The 22,247-nt window shown below is 52.0% G+C and overlaps 10 protein-coding genes across 10 annotated transcripts; 6 read left to right on the top strand and 4 right to left on the bottom strand.

Annotated features, from left to right (window-relative positions):
• Positions 1 to 75: 75 nt before the first annotated feature.
• On the top strand, positions 76 to 302 carry A1O5_00215 (uncharacterized protein; the record flags this gene model as incomplete). The annotated part of the gene is made up of 2 exons (XM_007740835.1): positions 76 to 108; positions 162 to 302. The coding sequence occupies 2 exons, from the start codon at positions 76 to 78 to the stop codon at positions 300 to 302; spliced, it is 174 nt and encodes a 57-aa protein (XP_007739025.1).
• A 1,989-nt stretch (positions 303 to 2,291) lies between these two features.
• Positions 2,292 to 3,694, bottom strand: A1O5_00214 (uncharacterized protein; the record flags this gene model as incomplete). Its single annotated transcript, XM_007740834.1, has 3 exons — positions 2,292 to 3,232; positions 3,299 to 3,411; positions 3,477 to 3,694. 3 exons carry the CDS (start codon positions 3,692 to 3,694, stop codon positions 2,292 to 2,294), a joined length of 1,272 nt encoding a protein of 423 aa, XP_007739024.1.
• Positions 3,695 to 5,042: 1,348 nt separating this feature from the next.
• On the top strand, positions 5,043 to 6,154 carry A1O5_00213 (uncharacterized protein; the record flags this gene model as incomplete). Its single annotated transcript, XM_007740833.1, has 2 exons — positions 5,043 to 5,972; positions 6,032 to 6,154. The coding sequence occupies 2 exons, from the start codon at positions 5,043 to 5,045 to the stop codon at positions 6,152 to 6,154; spliced, it is 1,053 nt and encodes a 350-aa protein (XP_007739023.1).
• Positions 6,155 to 6,925: 771 nt separating this feature from the next.
• Positions 6,926 to 8,629, top strand: A1O5_00212 (uncharacterized protein; the record flags this gene model as incomplete). Its single annotated transcript, XM_007740832.1, has 2 exons — positions 6,926 to 6,981; positions 7,030 to 8,629. The coding sequence occupies 2 exons, from the start codon at positions 6,926 to 6,928 to the stop codon at positions 8,627 to 8,629; spliced, it is 1,656 nt and encodes a 551-aa protein (XP_007739022.1).
• A 391-nt stretch (positions 8,630 to 9,020) lies between these two features.
• Positions 9,021 to 9,851, top strand: A1O5_00211 (uncharacterized protein; the record flags this gene model as incomplete). Its single annotated transcript, XM_007740831.1, has 1 exon — positions 9,021 to 9,851. The coding sequence occupies one exon, from the start codon at positions 9,021 to 9,023 to the stop codon at positions 9,849 to 9,851; it is 831 nt and encodes a 276-aa protein (XP_007739021.1).
• A 773-nt stretch (positions 9,852 to 10,624) lies between these two features.
• On the bottom strand, positions 10,625 to 12,267 carry A1O5_00210 (uncharacterized protein; the record flags this gene model as incomplete). The annotated part of the gene is made up of 2 exons (XM_007740830.1): positions 10,625 to 11,774; positions 12,104 to 12,267. The coding sequence occupies 2 exons, from the start codon at positions 12,265 to 12,267 to the stop codon at positions 10,625 to 10,627; spliced, it is 1,314 nt and encodes a 437-aa protein (XP_007739020.1).
• Positions 12,268 to 12,446: 179 nt separating this feature from the next.
• A1O5_00209 (uncharacterized protein) lies at positions 12,447 to 13,360 on the bottom strand (the record flags this gene model as incomplete). The annotated part of the gene is made up of 2 exons (XM_007740829.1): positions 12,447 to 12,946; positions 13,018 to 13,360. The coding sequence occupies 2 exons, from the start codon at positions 13,358 to 13,360 to the stop codon at positions 12,447 to 12,449; spliced, it is 843 nt and encodes a 280-aa protein (XP_007739019.1).
• Positions 13,361 to 13,721: 361 nt separating this feature from the next.
• On the bottom strand, positions 13,722 to 14,826 carry A1O5_00208 (uncharacterized protein; the record flags this gene model as incomplete). The annotated part of the gene is made up of 2 exons (XM_007740828.1): positions 13,722 to 14,677; positions 14,730 to 14,826. The coding sequence occupies 2 exons, from the start codon at positions 14,824 to 14,826 to the stop codon at positions 13,722 to 13,724; spliced, it is 1,053 nt and encodes a 350-aa protein (XP_007739018.1).
• Positions 14,827 to 15,609: 783 nt separating this feature from the next.
• A1O5_00207 (uncharacterized protein) lies at positions 15,610 to 18,705 on the top strand (the record flags this gene model as incomplete). Its single annotated transcript, XM_007740827.1, has 2 exons — positions 15,610 to 15,792; positions 15,862 to 18,705. 2 exons carry the CDS (start codon positions 15,610 to 15,612, stop codon positions 18,703 to 18,705), a joined length of 3,027 nt encoding a protein of 1,008 aa, XP_007739017.1.
• A 964-nt stretch (positions 18,706 to 19,669) lies between these two features.
• On the top strand, positions 19,670 to 21,886 carry A1O5_00206 (uncharacterized protein; the record flags this gene model as incomplete). Its single annotated transcript, XM_007740826.1, has 3 exons — positions 19,670 to 19,769; positions 20,037 to 21,323; positions 21,474 to 21,886. The coding sequence occupies 3 exons, from the start codon at positions 19,670 to 19,672 to the stop codon at positions 21,884 to 21,886; spliced, it is 1,800 nt and encodes a 599-aa protein (XP_007739016.1).
• Positions 21,887 to 22,247: the final 361 nt, after the last annotated feature.

Genomic DNA, 22,247 nt, shown 5'->3' with positions numbered 1-22,247 from the left:
CATGTTGACAAGAAGTCCACCGCATCTCTAAGCGACTTTGGCGTCGAAATTGGTCAATGGGATGGCATCGTCACCATGGTTGCTGAAAGCATGGACGAGCTGTTGAGCGTAAGGTGGCCCTAAAACGTCGTTGGAATATTTTAGCTGACAGGTATGTGTAGGTCTTTGCAGACGAAGAGTATCTCCGAGTGGTGGTTCCTGATGAAAAGAAATTCCTCAAACGTGAGACGGCCATTATGATGATCGGGGAGGAGCAACCCAAGAAGGTGGACGGGAAGGTCATGGTGGATATTGGCAGCTAGAGCAACATGGCGGGCATTTAGCTCTGAAGCAAAGACGTAAGGTGAACAGACGTGGTGACAGTCGAGGATATTTCAGACGCCTGGTAAGATAGCGACGTCAAGCTAGTAGCGACATAGTGCGCCGGAACACGACGATTCGTACAACATAACAAACATAAAAGACGACCTCCCTCCGAACCCCAACCTTCGGCTTGGTATGGTGAAAGGGGTCTCGGAGTAGTTGCTGTTGACCTACCAAGTAGTGTAAAACATTTCGAACCCCCTGATGATACTCAGGCTCTGGGTGGCACGACTTTGGTCTGTCCTGGCTACGGATGCGGACCTGAAATGGTCCAGAATCGTCTTAAAAAATTCTTGTTTATGATAATGAGTGTGAGCACTTCGCGGAGGGAGCGGGAGAAGCAGGTTGGGCTTGGGTGCTGGACCATCAGTCGCGTTGTGGGTCGCTGGACTCATTAACATGGCCAGTCCGTACTATAGCGAGTGCATGGCTGGATTGTGTAGTGCAAGTGAAGAGCAGGGTTTCATAAAGAGGGTCGCAAGTCCAAACTTTCGTATGAAGTTATATGGAGTACAATTTGATAGAGAAAAAAAACATCCGATTGGAGTACTTTTATGTTTGAATTTAGTCTTCAAGCTAACCACTATTAAGTTTAGGCCAGTTAGTATAGAAGCCTCGCCGCCATTCAATAGTGTGGCTTGCATGGTGCTTAAATGGGAATGCCGCGAAACCACGTTAAGGTCGAAGCCCACCATCACGGTGACAAGGATGCACGAGTAGTGCCAGGTTATTCGTTAGTAGGACAAAGACCTCCTGCTAAAGCCGCCTGCAAAGAGAATCGACAATGGTTCTAAACGCCACAATATGAGGATCAGGAAACCAACTTGATAGTTGCAATCTGCAGCCAGATGATAAAATGGTTCAAGGGGCTGTATAAGGGAGATATCACGCAAATATGTCCTGGTGTCGCGTGGATTGATTGGCCGAAGAACAAAGATTCCAAGCAGCAAATTGTTATAGAAAAGCCGAAAGAGCACCCAGACCGGCAAAGGACACCCTGACTGGCTTGCGCCAACTCTATACCTCGCGTGTTTCGTAGCTTTACCACTCACCAAGTCTCTCATCACTTCTTCATATGCAATGTCGACGACGTCGTCTCTATTACATTTCGGGATCTTGCATATCGGCCATACTCCAAGACTCAACCTGGACGGCCTATCGACAGACGTGGCACGGGCGTGAAACGACCAAAGATATTTATGTCCATTTGTCTGTCCCAAGCCCATCTGTACTCAACGGCGTCGCCATGAAGTCTTTCCAGGGCTGTGTTGTATTCCAGACGTATGGTACGGCCAAGGTCACCCAAGTCTCTGTTTGTGATGGTCAGACCGTAAAACACGACGAACAAGGTCTCAACATCATTCATGCCCAGATGAAGCCCTATGTCGCTCCTTTCAGCGGAAGTGGTATGGTTCAAGCAAACGTGGTCATTAGCATCAGCGTGAATTTCACCACCACGATCAGAAGGGATTGGATCCGAGTGGGGTGGGCTGGAATCAAATTCGAGGAACTCCCGTAGATTGGAAGGGCCATGTTTGCTTGCAGGGGCCCCGAAATATTATACGGCAGTTGAGGAAACCCAGTCCGTGCAGGTCCGAACAGTGTTCAAACGGAGTGTGTCTCATATAAAGGAGCTATCTAAGTCAGAGGAAACCAGAAGAGAGAATGAAACGCAACTGATTGAGCGACTGATGGAAGTTCTGGCGCTCATTGCCGTGTTGTGCCGACTTAGGACTGTCGCCAGTCCAAGGAAAACGAACGTCCTCATCTTGTCTTCCCCCAAGTATTATGAGAAAAGAGAGAAGAAATATACCAAGCATTTCAATCTTTCCCAATTTCAGAGGTCCCTGTAGAGCTCACTTGTCGCACTTACCCTGTTCTCGAGCGCTTACTTGACACACTGTTTCTCAACGGACAGGCGCCGGCATCTACCCAGATTCCGAGGAGCGCGTGGATTCCTCTCCCCACCACCAGCCCTTGATTGATGCCCACAGAGACCAGACAGGTTTGGTCCCCGTTGTGTTGTTGTTAGATTCGTACTGCCTCTTGCGTGCCTCTTTGAAAAATTCGGCCGCAACCCTGCAAACCTCGAACCACCCCCAGAATTTATCAGAGAAGGGTTTACCATTCTTGTTATTCTCCTGATCAGACGAAGGCGGCGGCGGCGGCAAGGGCGGCTGCGTCGGTGCCCTCACAATCGCACGATCACCGTGGATGTAGATGTTGGTACCGACGACATCTGCTCTCAAGGCCTTAGCTGCCTCGGTCTCTAGTCGGGGGATATTAGAATCCATCTCACGAACAACCTGAAGCTTTGCTGGTTTCGAATTTTGGCGTCCTCCGTATCTCTCGTCGATCATTTTTCGAAGTTCGTCACCTCGTTTCTCTTCGTCATCGTTTCGGTCCATGAGAAGGTCGTAAGAATCAGCAGAGCCGATGCCTCCCGGAAAGCCATGGTGATATATTGACCCTCCGTGATACCGGCCTTGAGGAGCGAGAATTCGAGACACATCAGGATGGGGAAGTAGTTGTGTTTCGAGCCTCTCCCAGGAGTTCTGGAACGATTTCGGGCTCCATTCGTCCCATTTGCTGGTGACAAAGGTAATATTTCTGAAGAATGCTGGACCGCAGAGGCATTGGGCCCATCGAATCATCTTGATGTCGTCGCTCCTATGCCGGGCTTGTGGAGTTTGGCAGACGAGGAGGAGACCGGCAACCGTAACAAAGGGACCGAGGGCGTTGAGACATTCCAAGATGTCCTCGAAGTTTTCCATGTCATCCATATCTGCGGCTCCAAAGCCACCAGTATCAATAAAGAGGTATTGCTCCTTCTTGATTACTGCGGGACAAATGCGATAGTTTCGAGTGCCTATACGGAGCATGTCTCAGCACCAATTCACATTGTTATTGAAAATAGCTCTCGAGTAATACATACCTGAGTTCATGGTCCAACCAACTTCGAGATCCAGCCCGGTAAGCTCACGCAGAATCGTTGTTTTACCCGCCCCCGTTTGACCCGTCACAAAGATCAATTTCGTCCCCCCGAAGCTAGATCGTACCACATTAGCGGGGTTTAAAACAGGTGAGACTCGTGTCTGCTCAGACGAACATACAATTTCTTGATAAAATAGACGACTTGCTTCGTTGCCGCACCTTTGGCTTCAGTGACAAGCGTTAGGAGCCACTCGAGACGCCCTGGTGGTTTCCAAGTATCCAATGACTCGTTCGCTTCTTCATTGGGTGTAGCAGTTGTTGAAGTATGTTCTCCGTCTTCCTCGTCAGTTAGTTGATAGTGGTCGTCTGAGTGATCTTCATCGTAAGGTGTGGCCATGATGATTGAGTATGAGTGTGAGAGACTCGTAGGAAAGAAGTAAGTATTACTGGGGAGAAAATATTCAATCCTCAACAATTTTCAGATGTAGGCTGAATGAGATAGATGATGGAGCACCAGACTTATCCTGTCAATAGAAGACTTGAATCTGGAAGTTTGCAAAGATGAAAGGGAATGATCGAGCACAGAGGATGTCGAGGAGAAAATGAGCTGTTCTTATACACAAAATGGGCCACCAACCTTCCCTTTGAGACCGGTGACCGTCCTTGTTGAAAATGATTCTTCCTGTCCGAATGCGTAGACTTGCATTCCCACTTGAGAGGCTGCCACCCTCTCGAGAGCCTGAGGCTGAAGACACCGCTGTCGATTGGTCGATAATGCAAATGCTGCATATTGACTCAGCGGTCTTTCTTACTATTATTGGTTCACTGAACAGGGGGACCTTAGTGAGCTGGCCACTCACAGACACGAGCCGTCAAGTTCGCCTTGCCGTGCTTGTTAGGCTGGGTGGCTCTTTTCTGTGAGGCGCGGTAGTTCAGATATATCATATGTCACTTCGCAACCTGTCCTTGGCCCCAACCCCTCAGCGACATCCTGAACCGCCAGCCTTATTTCACAGGAACTCTATCAAGTCGTTACCTCTGCGAGTCTTGATATAAGTTGGATAATCAGCAAGCCGGGAGACTTTATCCCGGTAGACCGAAGGCTCGTCGCTCGTCGAAGACCATGTCTGACCCCAATGGTAAGGCTGTATCTCAAAGGGGTTGGGCATGGAAGGATTTTCCCGAGATACTCACTCAGCTGTATTGCCATGACAATCTCCAACTGCGGATAGTCATGGACATAATATGGTGCTTCTATCATTTTCGCAGAACGTTCGTATAAGTCCTTTAATTCCTCCTCCTTCCATGTTTTTGGGCCATTCTTTAGGCCTTGGATTGCTTTGTTCCAGGCCGGCGCGGTTTAAGAGATGATGAAATTCATCTTGAAAAGCTCACGATGTTAATTCGTTTCATGCATGACCCAAATGTTGTCAATCCACTAACGGCTGTACAGAAAAAGAAAGTACAAGGAGAAATTGACCTCCTTCGGCATCAGAAAGAATAAGGTGGACAAAAGGCCTGGTGCAAAGGAAAGGTCAAGACGGCGCGCAACGGCTATACCTCCAGTCAGCGCGATCGAGATAGTCATTGCATCCGCAAACGAATTTACTTATTCCGGAACCATACCAAAGGAGATATCGCCGAAGCAATACGAGCATCAAATTTGTGTACTGGTCTCCATTCACAATTATCTTGATGGGACACTTGATCCTCGAGGGGGAAAAGACTCCTGCTGGTCCGCCACCATGTTTGAATTCATACATCCCACTGGTGTTCCAGCCCGCACGTCAGCTTGGCAAACACTCTCAGACCAAGTCCATAGTGCCTCTGCTCTCCTGCAGTCCGGAACTATTGATAGAGCCGAAGCGACGCTGGACCGGTTCTTTCATGGACTTAGACAGGCGGCTAAGCATCTTGACCCATCCTTCCTGGCAAAATTCTGGCGGATCTGTCTTGGAATAAAAAGCATCGACGGGCGCATCCCCGGAGGTGGGTGTCTGAAGAGATTCTTCGATAGCCTCATTGGAACCATACTGGAGCACAATGGCCAGAGACATCCGTTGGCGGTTTTGGTAACCGCCATCAGAAATGTGTCACCAACCGAGCTCATGAATACACTCCGGCTGGGCTTCTGGATGTCGATTAAAGTCTTGAAACAGTTCATCGGTGATGAGAATACCATGGTTCTTCATATGTGGTCAGTGTTTTATCGATATTGGAACGAGCGCCGAGACCCGGCTGGTTTTCTGTGGAAGTTCTGGTACATCCGCTCGAAATACTCCAATGGTCAACTTTACAACGCTGAAACGGCAATCACCCTGTCGTATTATCATGCCTATGCAGCTTATTATGTCTGCCGCCAGAGGGAACTGGCCAGACCAATCGTCATGTCGCTGTTCCAAGATGCGAAAGAGGAAGTTGGAAGGATGGCCACGAAAGGAGACGTGCATTGGAGTCTCGTGACTCAGGCATTGGCATTTTCTGCAAGAGCTGTTGCGTATTTCCATTACGAACGACATGAGATGTCCTGGTCTCACGGGGCCATGGACATTGCGATTGCATTGCTGCAGACTGGGGACGAAGAGTGCCGAATACGGGCAGCGACGCTTTCCAAGATGCTCCTGGCATGGTTGAAAAATACGAAGAACACACCTTTCAGTGCACCGCAAGAGAAAGTACGATATCTCCAGATACTGCGGAAGATTCCTGGGACAGGTTGTAAAAAGTGCAAAAGGTACAAACCTTCCAGGAGGTGCCAGAGGTGTTCACTGAGGGACCGAGTTACTTGATGAAGATGCTAAGGTCCACGGCCCGCGAAATTTCCGGAAATTATAACCACTTGATGACAGCGAAATAGGACCCTGCCGAGCTTTTGAAACACCGAATCCTGAGAACCTGGGGTACCATATATCGTCCCTACCAAGGGCTCAGAGAATGCTCACCCTCTCCGGAAGAGGCCTTAGGGTTTGCCAAGCCACGCTCAGGACTGCACAGCCACAGCTCAGATAGGATTGCTCAGGGCTCAGGAGTGAAAAGAGAGGTTGGCTTTGCACAGGTCAAAGTCAACAGCGAAGCTGAACAGGTTTGTAACGTGGTCAAAGGGAGGTGTGTGACATAACGCTGTCCCCCGTTTTTGGTCACCTGACGAGGCTGGCTGACCAGATGGTGTACATGTGACTCGGCTCACTTGCCTCTTTACCTCCATGAGGCCCTCCAGACTAAGCCCAAAGAGCTCGAGTAAACGAGCTTGCCAATCATCGATGGGTACGGGCAAGTACGGGGTAAGGCTGTGGATTCACTCGAGATACCTACCCAGTACCTCGAGCAATTTTGCCTATCCTGCTTTCACCACCGTTTCTCATCCTATTCTCCATACGAGATCAACAATCGTACCAGTTGATCTCGAGACTGATTTGAATGAGACTGACTAGGGATTTGTTGCTTGAGAAAGGTCGCAGCGACCTGGAATGAGGCATGACTTGGTATGTGGCGGACGCCCCCTATTTGAGCCCACTGTTCGTCAGTCCTCGCATGTCGGGGCATTCGGGCTATGACAGTTATGTCCTCCGAATTTGAGCTCATGCAAGAGTCCTAGCGAAGCCAATAAACGCTCTGCATTAACAGCGACATGCAACCACGACGTGCTAGTCACGAGAAGTCTAGAAATGGCTGCTTAACCTGCAAGTATGATTCCCTGTACGATTGTTCCTGCATGAAGCTGACACAGGCTAGGATTCGAAGAGTCAAATGCGACGAAACAAAACCGTATTGTCGGAGATGTACCGAAACGGGCCGCAAGTGCGAAGGCCCGGTTGTTCGCGAAATTCGCTTCATCCAGAATAAAATGGTCAGCCAAGCGGCCACTCCAAGTCCGTCGCGGGTGGTCTCTCTCCTCGCTCCGCTTCATGCTGAGGACGAACGTCGTGCATGGCATTACTTCATGTATGGCGCAGCACCCGCGTTTGCGGGGACCGTCGAAACTACCTTTTGGCAGGACCACGTCCCTCGACTCGCCCAGGCATATAGCTTTGTCTGGGACACCGTTGTGTGCCTCAGCTCCCTTGCAGAACACGTTCCATATGTGTCGCCGACTGCCGCGTCTGACCGAACAGGTCTGGCAAAAGTCACCGACCAAAAGCACCGACAGGCACTGAGGTTCTACCACAAAGCGATTGTGAGCGTTCGACAGCTGGCCGAACTTGGGCAAATAGATGATTCTGTTGTCGCCTTGAGCTATCTACTATTCGCATCAGTGGAATACCATCATCGAAATATCAAGGTTGCGAACGATTTGATGACAAGATGTTCCAGAATTCTCACTGACAATCTGAGGTCGCTTGATACCCGACCGAACTCGGCCTCAGGTCAAGTCGTTCACCAAATGGTGGCATCATACGTCTTGAAAAAGACCATTGTGCTTGCCACCTTCCGAAGCTCTCTATCGCCTCACCACGTTGCGAACAACGAGAGCAGCAATCTCTTCGAGACAGCACTGTCCAGGTCCCCTCTGCTCAGCGAGGCTAGAGTTCAATTTGATAGTCTGATGGACCAGTCGTACGAAGCGATCAGGCATGCGGACTTCCTTCCTCACATTGACGATGATGAGCCGCGGAAGGTCCAGTACTTGTCCCAACGCCTGTTGTTATTGGATGAGTTGTTGCAATGGAAAGGCTCCTTTGTTGCTACAAAAAGCCAGACGCAGGATCCGGAGGGCTCCTTAATACGTTCGTACCTTTTGATGTATTGGGCAGTCTGCTACATCTCTGTGGCAGCATGCCTCAGCCCCCACCAGACCGTCTTCGATGCCTACATGGACCACTTTGCGGAAATCGTTGAGCACGCCACGCTTTGTCTCGGGCAGACCACCCAACGGACAAAGGCTAAACTGCTCATGTCGAGCTTTGACCCGGGATTCATCCCACCATTATACTTCTGTGCGACCAAATGCCGAGACCCGATACTGAGACGAGCTGCGCTGCGTCTGATGCGTCAGGCTCCACGGCAAGACAACTCCTGGGCATTCGTCGCGCCTGACCGTGTGGTTGCCACGGTCATTTCGGCCGAGGAGGGTGAAGGGCAGCTCTCTTACTCAAAAAGGGACTCGCCACAGTCCCACTACACTGGCCTGCTGCCACCAGAAGAGCGCCGCTTTGCTTTTGTCAGTCTTGTGAGCCGCGAAACGCCGACCGGGAAACAACGTCAGGCTCTCGATCTGAGCAGATTTGAATATGCAATTGATGGTTCGAGAAGGCTGGTCCATGAGTATGCTTGGCTGGACGATGGGCAGGCGGTTTGGTCCGATGCTCTTCGCGCGAGCCTGGAGCTCGGTTAAGCAGTCATTTTTGATCCATCACATCTGGAGTGACAACTTAACGCTCCCCTACCGATCTAGATAAACCCACCAGACATAGTTCAGCTATTGTAGGGCGAGGCCTAACAGTAAACCAAATCTTAAGCATGGTAGATGTGCGACGGTCCGATTCCCCATGTCCATCGTGTGGACACGAGGAGGCTTCTCAGAGACTTCCCCCAATTTAGCTTCCGGTCTTTTCTCCAATCCATCAGAAATCGGTGACGTAGGAGGTAGTATTGTTAATGCGTTTGACCCTTCAACATCAGAGAACCGACTTTCACCCATTCTTCCCTCGCTACGTTCTCTCGCGAAACAAACCATACCTGTCTCTGTGGTCGAAACAAAATCCACCACAGGAAAAACCAAAGGAATGCCTCCAACAGGTCTCGCCATCCTGCTCGGCGCCGGCCCCACGACGGGCTCCGGCATCGCTCGGGTCCTCGCCCGGCCGTCCCAAGGGAACCTCGCCGTCGCCTTACTCTCGCGCAGCGGCGACGTCCAGCTCGCCGAACGCTTATCGCGCGAATCCAGCGGCGGCGTGCTCAAAGCATTCAAAACCGATACTTCGGTACAGAGCTTGAACGACGCATTCGACGAGATCAAGCAATGGTCCGAATCGCTGGGTAAGGAGATGAAGTTGAAACTGGCCGTCTGGAGCATCAAACACTCGCACAAGACGCCCTTCGAGGACGAGTCCGCCCAGCGCTTCGGCGATAGTTTGCAGATCTACGTCACCGGCGCCATGGTGTTCAGCCAGCTCTGTCTCAAATGGATGCTCGCCCAGTACCCGGCCGATGTGGAGAAGAGCTCAGAAAGCGGGGGTGAGGACATGATGATCAAGAAGGGAACGCTGATTTTCACGGGGACCTTGGGCGCCCTGAGGACAAACCCCGGGTACGCCGCCTACGGGGCCGGAAGGGCGGGCGTGAGGATGCTGGCGCAGAGTCTGGCGCGGGAGTACTCCCCCAAAGGCGTCCACGTCGTTCACGCCATTGCCAATGGCGGCATCGTCGATGTCGATTCGTCTGCCGGCAGCGGCGGGGAGGCCGGGTCAGAGGCGAAGGAGAAAACTGCCAAAGTCATGCTAGGGGAGAAGATCCGCGCCGAAAGCGTGGGCAGATTGTACCTGGACTGCATGCGACAGAGCTGCGATTTGTGGGTTCATGAGTTAGATATGAGGCCCGCAAGGGAGAAATTTTGATTCTGGCAAAAGAAAAGTCCAAGGGAGAAGACTGCTGTTGTGCGAAACAGAACCTTGGAGCATGGGAGAGAGGGAACGAGAGATTGCATGCATTGATAGGGCGTGCTCTCCGCGCGAGTCGCACAACCTCCGCCGTCTGCCCACCATACTCATGGTAGTATGTTAGCGAGCATCTTATTCGAGAAGCATCCCACTTCCTGGGATGAGATGGTGAGATGTATCGCAGACCAGCCTGGCTTGAAAGAGTCCTACAACGCCGACAACGCTGCGACTCCGATCGCCCAGCCCATGCCACCCACAATTGCTGAATTCAACCCCTTTCTTTTCCACGCCACTAGGCTTTTGAAAGGACGTACACATTCGAGCCAAGCTCCTTCAAGGGATTCATCTTTTTGGTATCCCGCTGGTGATATCAAGGGAGCTGTCTTCCGGTAGCTCCTGCAAGACCTTTTGCCTCAGTTCAAGCAGCCAGTCTTTGATCTTCTGGGTCACGGGAGATACCGCGTGGTTGTATTCCTCGTCAAATGGACGCAGGGGCACTTCCAAAAACCGATGGCCTTGACTCAGGTATATATCCAACCGCCCTCTTTTGTAGTCCTCAAAACATTCTTCGCAGAGGTCGACATCTCTGCAGGAACGACACACTCTCGAGATTCGCGGATCCTCTTGCCGTTTGACAGGCCCGTCGCAGCCGTCGCAGATTCGTCTGACATCCTCCCTGCCACCGCACAAACCGTCCATCTGAAAGACTGAGATGGCTTCCTCTAGCCACTCTAGGTGTGCAAGACAGAGTGACCCAGCCGATTTAGAGCAACATGGTTTTCACCAAGTCCACCCTCCAGGGCCGTCTCAATGCTGAACATGACCGTGTGACGAAGGCGCTGTTTCTGGACATCAATCCTTGTTGAACTGTGGTCAACTGGGGAAATCTTGAACCCCTGTAATTTCCCCGCAGGATACCCCAGGCAATAATCGAAACAGCTGCGCCCATAGCAATCGGGAGTGGCGATTTCGGCACCATGTTTCATCAAGGTATCGAATTGAACTGGGGCGTTGTCGAGTAAAGCTCGATGCAACAAAGTGTCGCCCCATTTGTTTGGCGAGTTAGGTGAGACTCCGGCGCCTAAGAGCAGATCTAATAACTCAGCGTATGCACCGTCATAAGCATATGAGAGGCTTTGGTATTCATCGAGACCATGGGACAAAAGCAGACGTACGACCTGACCATGGTCGGCTAAGTTTTCTTCCCCTGCAAGTTCGATATCTCGCCATCCTCTGCTGAATTGATTGACATCTTTGCCACGTTGAATAAGCGATTCCACAACCGGCAGAAGGCCAGTGACAGCGGCCCAGAAAATGGGCGAGCTCACTCCGTCCTCGATGCGAAACTCCGTCGCGGAAATCATGCCACGAATCCAGGCATACAGACACCACGAAAAAGGATTCGGATTGTGAAGCCTCAGCCACTGTTCGCGGACATTGTTAGTGTTTTCAAATAAATATACAGACATATAAATTATTCCTTGCGACAAACCACTCTCTGGCAACGCCACGACATGTCGATACCACCAAGCGCAAGCGTACGAGCCTTGTTGGTCACAACGTGAAGACTCTCGTCGCAAATCTGTATCGGTGGCGTGCATAAGATTCAGATCTGACCTTGCAATGCGTTTCCCGTCCGCAGTTTGAGGTCCAGACCGAGGGAGAGCCTCGTGGCCCGCATGAAGTGTATAAATCAATGATATTTCAGCCATCAATGTATAACCTGCATTTGTAGAGAAGAAACTGCGTAGGAAACAGCGGCCAGACAGCAGCAAGTCTTGGACCAAAAAACGTGCCAATTCAATGATAGGGTCCTCGAGATCCAGAATGGGATCAAACAGTCGGATACTTTGGGCTTCTTGCTCTTGAATCGCAACTAGACTAGAGCAGATAGTAAGGATGTCGTAAGGGTCCAGAAGTCATTCCTCCACCAAGAAGTGGCCTTTACCTTCCACGTCAGTAGCAAGCACGTCCACCAACGATTTCAGAGTTTGTGGGGCCCTGGCGAAGCAAAGCCATTGAAGAATACGCACGGCGTCATTCAACTGATCATTCATCTCGATCATGCGTAGTATCCTCTCGTATGTTTCGTCTAGTGATTTAGGAAGGGGTCGAAAGCATTTGCCTCACTGCGCTGGGTTTGATGCATTTCTGAAGAGAGTCAAGCTGCAGTATGCCCATCTGAACCTGAGACAGAAAGTTAGCCTCACATTTGCGGTGCCAGAAGCAGCCCGTACATTCCGTTGGCCTTTCCCGAGATAGTCCGGTTTCTTTCGCTTTGCACATCTGCGGGCCATTTCCGAAGGCGGACGTCATTCTCGAGAAGATCTTCGAGGTAAACATTAATATTCACGTAGACGAGCGCGGCCTGCATAGCAATTTCTACAGTAATCAGAGGTCGTAGTCGCTTTTCAAGTTCCCGTTCGCAGCGGCTTACAGCTAAGAAGTGCAAAGAATTTCGATGGCTTTGAGAGAGCTGTTGGCTCAGGTCCACGACTTTTGATGATCGTCACTGTCATCCAGGGCATCAAAGGTGGCGTAAGTATTGTGAGATCATCCGAGCAAGCGGTCCATCATTTTAAGCAAGGCAACTTCTTGAGGCTGTAGCTGACCATCTCGACATTCGAAATGGAGATTCCGAACCTCCTGAATGCCATTTGGCACCTGCTTGGCCAGCTGCATGATCAAAGACCGAAGAGCCGTATTAAACTTTCTCTTTTGATCACCATTGAAGTCGAAATCGAAGTATATCACGTTCGGATGAGCCATGTCCAGAGCCCGGTCGATGATTGTGGCACTAATAACAATCTTCCCGCAACCAGGGATGCCGTGAAGCCACAGACTCGAGCCGGGAGACTCCATCCAGGCGATGAAGCGATTGTCTTGTAGAAGCCAAGAGCCAGTACCCTGTTGCCTTCGCTTGCACGATGTTGCATAGTTTGAGGACGGGCCAGGAATGTCAAGCCAAGTGGACAACTTCGACGGCCATTCACGCTCAGATTCGAGACACAAGGGGTTCATGGTTTGTGCCATTTCGGATAGATCACTCTTGACTGACTGGGTCAAAGTGAAGAGATCGTTGGTCAAAGCGAGGTTATCAGTGACTTCAGACGCTCTATCTGACCGAGAGCTTCTTCAACCTCTGCCTTGTTGAATTTCCATAGCAGGTCTTTCAACTTGTTTGAAGTATCAATCCTAGGGACTAGCCTCATGAGGATTGTTCTGAGTTGGTCGAGGGCACCGTTCTCGACCACTAGGAGCTTAATCTGGTTGAACCATGGGTCATTGGTCGGAGCTTCTTCCACTCGAAAGCGAAGAGTTGTGAGCAAGGCATACAGATTGCTTGCCTCACGCGCAAGCTGAGCTCGCTGTTTTGGGGCATGTCGCACCTCGTTGACATATTTCATCAATGTTCCAGTCAAGTCGAGGATAGCAATGATGCTGGCAGTCACACTGAGAGGATCCATCCGAGGCTGTCCACAGGTACGGAGTAGTATGCTGTCGTCAATGTTCGTTTAGGCAGCAAGGACTCAGGACGTGATCCATCCAGAAGATGTTTCGCAAGACTTGGCGATGCTTGGCAGAGAGGTATCAGATGTCACCCAGTACACGGGCCAACTTGTCAACCATACGAGGTACCATCTTGCTCGCGAAACATTCCACAGCGCAATGTCAAACTACCTTTTGGCTAAAGCGTTTGGATCAACTACGCCAACATGCCAAATTCCTCTCATGTCTATGTCTATACCTGGCTCCAACTGCTTCTCCCAAAGGTGGCCTTCCTAATGGGGCGCCGAACCTGCAGACCTCAAAAGATGATACACCGTCCTATAGCTTTGCGTCTTTCTTTTCCTTCCCTTTTCTGGCCATATTACGACTGGCGTCCACAATCAGACTCGCATGGGTACTGCTCGCCACCAATTCCCCAGCTTCATCCCAAACCTCGATGTTTAGATCAAACCGTCCATTCCTAATCACCTTGGCCATAACTCGCACAAATAACCACTCCACGCCCTCCTCTGGTAATAGTTTTTTAACATCCAGGTTCAAGGCGAGCGTCGGGTACCAAAACTTGGCGCGCGGTTCGTTCGATTCCAGGAAAGTCTTGAGTTCGAATTCGCTGTATTGTCCGATGGCGGCCTCCTCGACGAAGGGGTTGACGTATGACTCGACAATTTGTGGAAACATGTCGACCAGAAAACCGAGAGCGTCGTTGGTCCAACGGCCCGTGAGGCTCCCGTCGGGATTGAGAGAAGGCGTTTTAGGCGCAAACCGAACCCACTGGTCAACTATTGCTCGGGGTCTACCAGACCGTCCCGGTTGTGGTCGGCGATCAGGCTGGACGAGGAAAATCTGGATATTTTGTGCGGCACGGCGGAACGAAGGGAACGGATCGTTCGCACGAATGGTGTAGTTCGTATCATGGCCTTGAGCACTCAAAAGCGAGAGATCTACCGGTAAAGCGGGGGGCCAGAGCTGATATTGAGTGTCAAGACTCAGGCCTTCCTCGGTCGCAATGTTGCTCATGGTTATATAGCCCTGCGCCTCGTCCTGCCACCGGTCGTTGTGTTCTTGTTTCTGAGACAGAACGATGTGTAAATTGCTGATACGAGCCCCCAATTTAACGTCTTTCACCGTGAATATTGCTGGGCCAACGGAAGTCCGGCGCAAGAATTCCAGGTGTAAATTGATAGGGTGTGGTTCAGAGCGAGTACCATGGGTGAGGGACATGTGGGTGCGCGCAACCATGAGGAAGGCTGAAGTAACGTAACCGCCATTGGGCACTAAAGAAGGGTTATCATTCAGTGAGAACGACCGAGTATTCTTGCATCCTACCCGTTCCTATACACCATTCATTTTCCAGGGCGAGCGCATATTGGTGCGAGGAGAGCTGCTGAATAGGAAGGACATCTGCGAAGGTGGGAGGCGCCATGGTGTGCGCACCTGAAAGGTAAAGAAGCCAGGGGAAATTTGGATACCAGTTCAGAGAATCAATGCAAGCAACATAATACAAAGGAACAAAAGAGCGACATAGAAATCCAATGGAGGTTAAGAAGTGCCAGAGACGAAGTTGCCCCAAGGGAAGAGGCGAGAGAGGCTTCGGGACAACCTGACAATGAGCCTCGGCAAGGGACGCACCGAGATAATGCTGTACTTGTACTGGGTACCGCGTACTGGGTACATGATATTGGTACTCGGTACTGCCACTTGCTGGTTGGAGGGGAGGCCCCTTGCCTAGGTCCAGGGGCACATAGGCCTACAAGTAGAAGGCACCCCAAGGCGCCCCAAAGCACCCCCCCCCCTAGAGCCCCTCGGAGCCCCTCCATGCGAGATGGCCAGCAATGGCTCGATCGAAATAAGTAGGTGGCAAGGCGGGTAATTGTTCACCACGCCGCTAATCTGTGGCGGTGCAACGCCTGCACAATGACGAGGTCTCGGGGGCGGCATCCCTCTGGTCCGCTCGCCCTCTTGGGTCTTGCTGGTGCTTGTCGCCGCAAAAGTGGGATTTTTAGTGGAGTGACGAGGTGAGGGCCATGGCATCTCCATCTCTTGGGTGATGGCCCTGCTGCCCGTTTTCTTGCTGCCTTGGTATTGCCATCACTTTTTCTTGGTACATATCCTTCGTATCATCCGTCCATACATGCATCGTCCTCATCTCCTTTACCGTCGCTCCCTTCTGTGTCCAGTATGAGGCAGCGCAATTACGACGCCCGCCATGACACCCTCCAATCGTCCCAAGCGACTGCGCCCCATCCGCCAACGAGGTCGCGCCTTCTACCTGACTGCGCTCATAATCACTCTCTTTGCTTGTTATAGCTTCGTACGAGACTTTAATCATGGCCATTCTCCCCATGGCCAGAGGCTCGATGCCCGCTCTCTGGCATCACGCGACCTCGAGGTACCAGATCGACCCTGCTCCCCATTACCTCCAATGCAGCTCCCCAACTGACTTTGGATCGGTTGATAGTGTCGACTTGTCCAGAGCGCCAAAGACAAATGTGTGTTTGTCAAGGAAAACTGTCCTGATGAAGAAGCCGGCCTCCTCTCCTACCTCCAGCTCTATTACTGCTCCCTCCCTGATGCCCAAGCCCTCGCGTTCCTATTCCTCGTGCTCTGGGTCAGTCTCCTCTTCAGCACGATCGGCATTGCTGCCTCGGATTTCCTCTGTGTCAACCTGAGTACTATTGCGAACATACTGGGGATGAGCGAAAGTTTGACCGGTGTCACTTTCCTGGCTTTTGGAAACGGCAGTCCCGACGTCTTTTCCACTTTTGCGGCCATGCGCAGTAATAGTGGCAGCTTGGCCGTGGGGGAATTGGTAGGTGCAGCCAGCTTTATCACTGCAGTGGTCGCAGGGAGTATGGCCTTGGTTGCGCCTTTTCAAGTCGCCAAGAAGAGCTTCATTCGGGACGTGGGATTCTTCGCTGTGTCGGCGAGTTTCAGTCTGGTATTCCTAGCGGATGGGAGCCTCCGACTTTGGGAGTCCATTACCATGATTGCCTATTACGTTTTCTATGTGTTCTTTGTGGTGGTCTGGCATTGGTGGCTCACCCGACGACGGAAGAGGAGGCTCGCTGAGACTGCGGCGAGATTGCATCACCACATTCCAGAGTCGCAGGAGCTGGAAGTGCCTGAAATCGAGGAGGACGAAGAAGCACGCCCTGCTACCGAGCGAACTGGCCTGTTACGCGAGCCGTCAACCGAAACCATCCCGACATTACGGACACCCGGCACTCCAGCCTGGAAGGTTGAAGACCTCGACGAGGACGACGAAGCGCGAGACCGATACCTTGCTGAATTGCAAAGCAGGATGAGAGTCGGCCGCCCAGCTCGAGGCGAGCGGAGGAATACAATGACTCCCATTCGGCCGAGCTTGATAGGTGCACTGGAATTTAGATCTCTCATGACTTCGCTGGAGAAGAAGGCCACCCACGCCCACCAACCTATTGGCCTCCGGAGATACTCTGACGACGCATCAGCCGTCTACTCTCCCGTTCCCGTCAGTGCGCCGCCTGGTGCTTCTCAGCCGGAGCTGGCTAGCACACAATATGCAGATTTAGAGGCTGAGAGTCCGCGTCGTGCGCGAGCCGTGTCTGCGAATGACGCCACTCATCTGCGCATTGATACGGACTTTCTCAGTGACAGACATTCTGATCGAACCTCGGAGAATGCCCTCAGCAGTGGCGATTCGACGCCGAATGCATCCGCTGGGAAACGTACGAGGCCGAGTGCCCCTATTCTGAGAACACTCAACGAACCATCCGCTCAAAGACCACCTTCTCCCAAGCTTATCGTGTCTCCGTCAGGGGGCCAACCATCAGAGACAGGATCCCTCTCTTCGGAACGCTCCAAGTCACCCAATCTTCTAGCGCCGCCCGCAACGACCTTCCGCCGACCGGATTACTACGAGGACCATCATCCTGCTGGTCGAAGTCCGGTGTTGTCACCTCGTTCCGGACCGACACTGCAAGTACCAATCCTGCATACTCCACACCCAGACCATTCAAAAGGAGCACTGCGCCACGAGGATTTCCCACCATACGTGGATTCTCCGTTGCTTCTCACTCCCCTCTCTTCTCGGCCTCCAAGCATTCACCTGCCTGCACCTAGTATGTCTCCAGAGTCCAGTCAACATCTAGGGCTGCTACCGGACGAAGAGGAACCCATGCGGAGATTTACATGGTGGCCTTACCGATACCTTCCTGCTCCTCAAGTCATATGTGCGACATTATTTCCCACCATTTATGGGTGGCGGGAGAAGTCGTTCACTGATAAGGTATTAGGGGTGGTCACCGCACCCAGTGTCTTTCTGCTTGCCATCACACTCCCAGTCGTCGAGCCTAAGGAAGAAAAGCCGGCGGAATCAGATATCGACCTGCTGACCCCAGCTGATGGCATTCGCCGCAGGTCTATGAGCTACATCGAGGCCGCACCAGATGGGTCTGCTTTGAATCCGCGGTCAGCATCTTCTGACGGTCCACCCCATCCGCACGGAACCGGAATCTCCAGATCAATGTCGGAGCATGCCAAAAGTCCTCATTCAAACGTGGATGAGTTGGCTGGCCCAAAGGAATGGAACAGATGGTTGGTGTTTTTGCAAGTCTTTACGGCTCCGTTCTTTGTCGTAACCATTGCTTGGGCCAACATGGATGACGATCATACACCTAAGCTTTATGTTCGTATGGTGTTGGGATCACTGGTATTTTCACTCGTATCGCTTCTTATCCTCCTGTCTCTGACCACTCCCGATCGCGAGCCCAAATATCGACCGCTACTCTGCTTCTTGGGGTTTGCTGTGGCCATAGGATGGATCTCAACCATCGCCAATGAAGTGGTCGGAGTCCTCAAAGCTTTCGGGGTGATCCTGGGCATATCGGATGCTATTCTGGGTTTGACCATATTTGCTGTGGGCAACTCCTGTGGTGACTTAGTCGCAGACATCACCGTTGCCAAACTTGGATTCCCTGTCATGGCATTGTCAGCGTGCTTTGGCGGTCCCATGTTGAATATTTTGCTTGGAATTGGCATTGGAGGGATGTACATGAGCATCACCCACGCCACTCGCAAGCACGCCAAACACCCCCAGAAACCAATCAAATACAAACCCTACGACATCGACGTGAGCACGACGTTAATGATATCGGGAATCACCCTGTTGGTGACGCTGGTGGGTTTGCTCATCGTGGTGCCATTAAACGGATGGAGAATGGATCGCAGAATCGGATTTGGATTGATCTTGCTGTGGTCGGTGTCGACCGTAGGCAATGTGATTGTGGAATTGCTTGGATATGGGGGAGACACTGTATTGTGAGACATGTCGAGATGACCTCGTTATACCCAAGATGTTGGATTTGCAGGGGCGTTGAAGGTGTCGAGGCACAAATCAACCACAGCAACATAACCGGGAACCTACCCAAGTACATATACTTTATTCTGTGTGCGCTGCTTTATGCCGAAAAATGCATCGCCTGTTTTGGAGTTCTAACAGATCTGTTGGCATCTCAAGTTCCCAACAGGTGCAGACGGTTCTTTTGGTCTCCGTCAGGCTGAGTGAGGCAAGTTCCTCCGGTGTCAACAGAACATGATCAAATGAAGCATGGAAATCTCGGCGGCGTCGTCCCCTGTCACCCACAGGATCCCTACGCACGTTAAGCTGGTCCGAAAGTCGCTGGATCGACCTACCCAAGCCCGACACAACGTGGACAATAGCCGACCCTGGGGCCTCTGGGGCGATTCGGAGTCCCTTTGATTGGCAAATGCTTGCGAACCTCGGCTTCTTTCACGGGCGGAATGGACGAGATACGGCCATTATCGGCCACTGTCGCATTCAGATAGAGAGGCGAATAGGGAGGGCCATGGCACTGCGTGACCCCCCCCCCCCAGAGAACAAGGGCCCCTTAGCCACCAACACCAGAGCCACATTTTGTTGTCGTGGTCAATGCGGACTTGAATCGGCCTTTTCTTTTTACCCCAGATCAAGTAAAGTCGCGAAAGCTGGTCCTGGACGATATACATATCTCTCTTGTGGTCTGTCTATCAACCCCCAAAGACAGCACTGCTGGTGACTCTTCTCTTCAATCATACTTTTGAGTTCCTGGAGCACAGCATTCTTCCCTTCTCGCCGACTGGTGACTAACAAAGAAACATTGCACAAAGAGTGGCTTTCGCCCACATCACATCCCACTCCGTCTAGAGATTATATATACTTCCACGCCAGCAAAGGTTTCTATTGTCGATTCCAAACCATCCCTGGTCGAATCAGGAGATTTTGAATCATGCCCATCAAGTCGGATTTCCCGGACATCGACCTTCAGGTCACAGACATCTGGTCGTTTTTGTTTAATAGAAAGGACCGGGAATTTCCTGATGATCATGGTGAGTCTGTTTTTCTATTCTTCTGGTCAACTGCTGCTATAGCTCGCGTGGGTGTATGTAAGAGCTGGACAATGGTCTCTCTGCAATGGTCTCGGGCAGGGAGAGGGAAATCAGAAAATGACAAGCCATCACAAAGGGGGATCATCAAAATGTCGCTATTGAAGCGGCCTGAAAGCATTGTGCGACTTCCATTGACTGAATAGTTCTTCCAACAACTGTGACCAAAGGATATGAGAATGAGCCATCACTGATGTGAATCATTCATAGTCATATTCCAATCCGCCGACTCCCTCTCCAGACAATACACCTACTCCTCGCTGCGGCAATCCAGCATTGACTTCGGCAAGGGCCTCAAGTCCAACTTCAACTTCCGCAAATCCGATGTCCTAGGCCTTTTTGTGCCCAACGACGTTGAAGTCCCGCCCGTGGTCCTGGGAACTCTCTGGGCTGGCGGCATCGTCTCACCCGCAAATCCAGGCTACACCGTCCCCGAACTGGTCTACCAGCTCAAAGACTCTGGCGCCAAAATCCTGTGCACACACCTGTCCGCCCTCGATACGGCGCGAAAAGCCGCCCGCGAAGTCGGTATTCCAGAGACCCATATCATCCTGCTTGGCGAGCAGCGCGATGAATCCCGGAAATTCAAGCACTGGACACTCATCCGCAATCTAGAGGGAACGGCGCGCTACCGGACGCCCAAACTGGATCCGAAATCCGACCTCGCGTTTCTCGTCTACTCCTCCGGCACGACCGGCCGTCCCAAAGGCGTCAGACTGACCCATTTCAACATGACAAGTAATGTGGAACAAATCCACGCCGCCGAGGGGTGGTTGACCTGGAACGGCACCAAGACGCCTCCGAATAGCAACATCCCACATCCCCCCAACGGCCAGGGCGATAAGATCCTGGCGTGTCTCCCATTCTTCCACATCTACGGCCTCAACTGCCTGGTGCTCAGCCCGATATTCAGCGGCGTGCACACGCTGGTCATGTCGCGGTTCGAGCTAGAGAAGTGGTGCTCGCTCGTGCACAACCACAAAGTCACCTTCAGCTACATCGTGCCACCTATCGTGCTGCTCCTGTGCAAGAGCCCTGTCGTGGAAAAATACGACCTGAGCTCGCTGCGCATGACCAACTCGGGCGCCGCGCCGCTCACCCGCGAACTCGTCGAAAGCCTGTATAAGCGCAAGGGCGTGCGCGTCAAGCAAGGGTACGGACTGAGCGAGACATCACCCACCATCTTCATCCAGCGGTGGGAGGACTGGTGGTCTGCCGTGGGCACTACGGGGGTCATGGTGCCGAACCTCGAGGCCAAGTTCTGCGCCGTGCCCGGCTCCGGCGAGGAGTCGGACGGGTCCAAGGAGCTGCCTCGAGGCAAGGTCGGGGAGTTGTATGTTAAGGGACCTAATGTCTTTGGCGGCTATCATAACAATCCCAACGCCACCGCCGAGTGTCTCGAGGATGGCTGGTTCCGGACCGGCGACGTGGGATTCCTGGACGACAAGGGCAACTTGACCATCACGGATCGCGTCAAGGAGTTGATCAAATATAAAGGTAAGCACCCCTCCCTTCTTTGTTTTCACCTGTTCCCTATCCAACCGGATGGAATCCTGCTTGCAACCAAAATACACCTCTCACCGCAGAGCCTTGGTCTGCCCCATGACAGAAAAATATGTGACTAGCGACTAACTAATCCAACCACAGGCTTTCAAGTGCCCCCCGCTGAACTGGAAGGCTACCTCGCCTCACACCCTCTGATCGACGACGTGGCCATAGTGGGCGTCGACTCGCTCGAGCTCGGCACAGAAGTGCCGCGCGCGTACATTGTACCCAAGAACCGCGCGCTCGTCTCGCCACCCTCGTCTTCTCCCGCCCAACAACAACAACAACAACAGGAGCAAGAACAGCAGCAGCAAAAGCACGCCGCCGAGATCGTGCAGTGGATGAACGCCAAGGTGGCCAACCACAAGAAACTGCGCGGCGGAGTCAAGTTCGTCGACGCCGTGCCCAAGAGCGTCAGCGGCAAGATCTTGCGCAGGGTCTTGAAGGAGCAGGCCAAGAAGGAGTTTCGCGACGAGGAGGAGAGGAAGTTGGGCAGGGCGAGGGCGAAGCTGTAAGCTGTAAGTTACACGGAGTAAGTTGGTGATGGGCCGGCGAGAACGTGAGAGGGACACTGCATGGAATGGAATGGACGTGTGGCTGCTGTTAGCTGCGCTCTCTCTCCGGTCTTCCTTGGATCTGGTCACTGCTCATGACGAGGCTGAAGCCGAGAATCTGCTTTTTCTGCCTTTTTTAATCCCTTGCATAGTATGCGCGGCATTGTCATGACGACGAAATCTGCTTCTGGAGTTTACCTTGTTGTTTTGATCGATGGTGGCTCTATTTCAATACCTGTATCGCCTCAGCACGGCCAGTATACAAACCTTTTCCTCTGCCTCTCATGTTTGAGGCATCGGATTCTCAGGGAAATACGAGGGT

The sequence above is a fragment of the Cladophialophora psammophila genome (assembly GCF_000585535.1).
Source record: "Cladophialophora psammophila CBS 110553 chromosome Unknown aczJe-supercont1.1, whole genome shotgun sequence".
NCBI lineage: Eukaryota > Fungi > Ascomycota > Eurotiomycetes > Chaetothyriales > Herpotrichiellaceae > Cladophialophora > Cladophialophora psammophila.
This window is presented reverse-complemented; position numbering and strand designations above follow the sequence as displayed.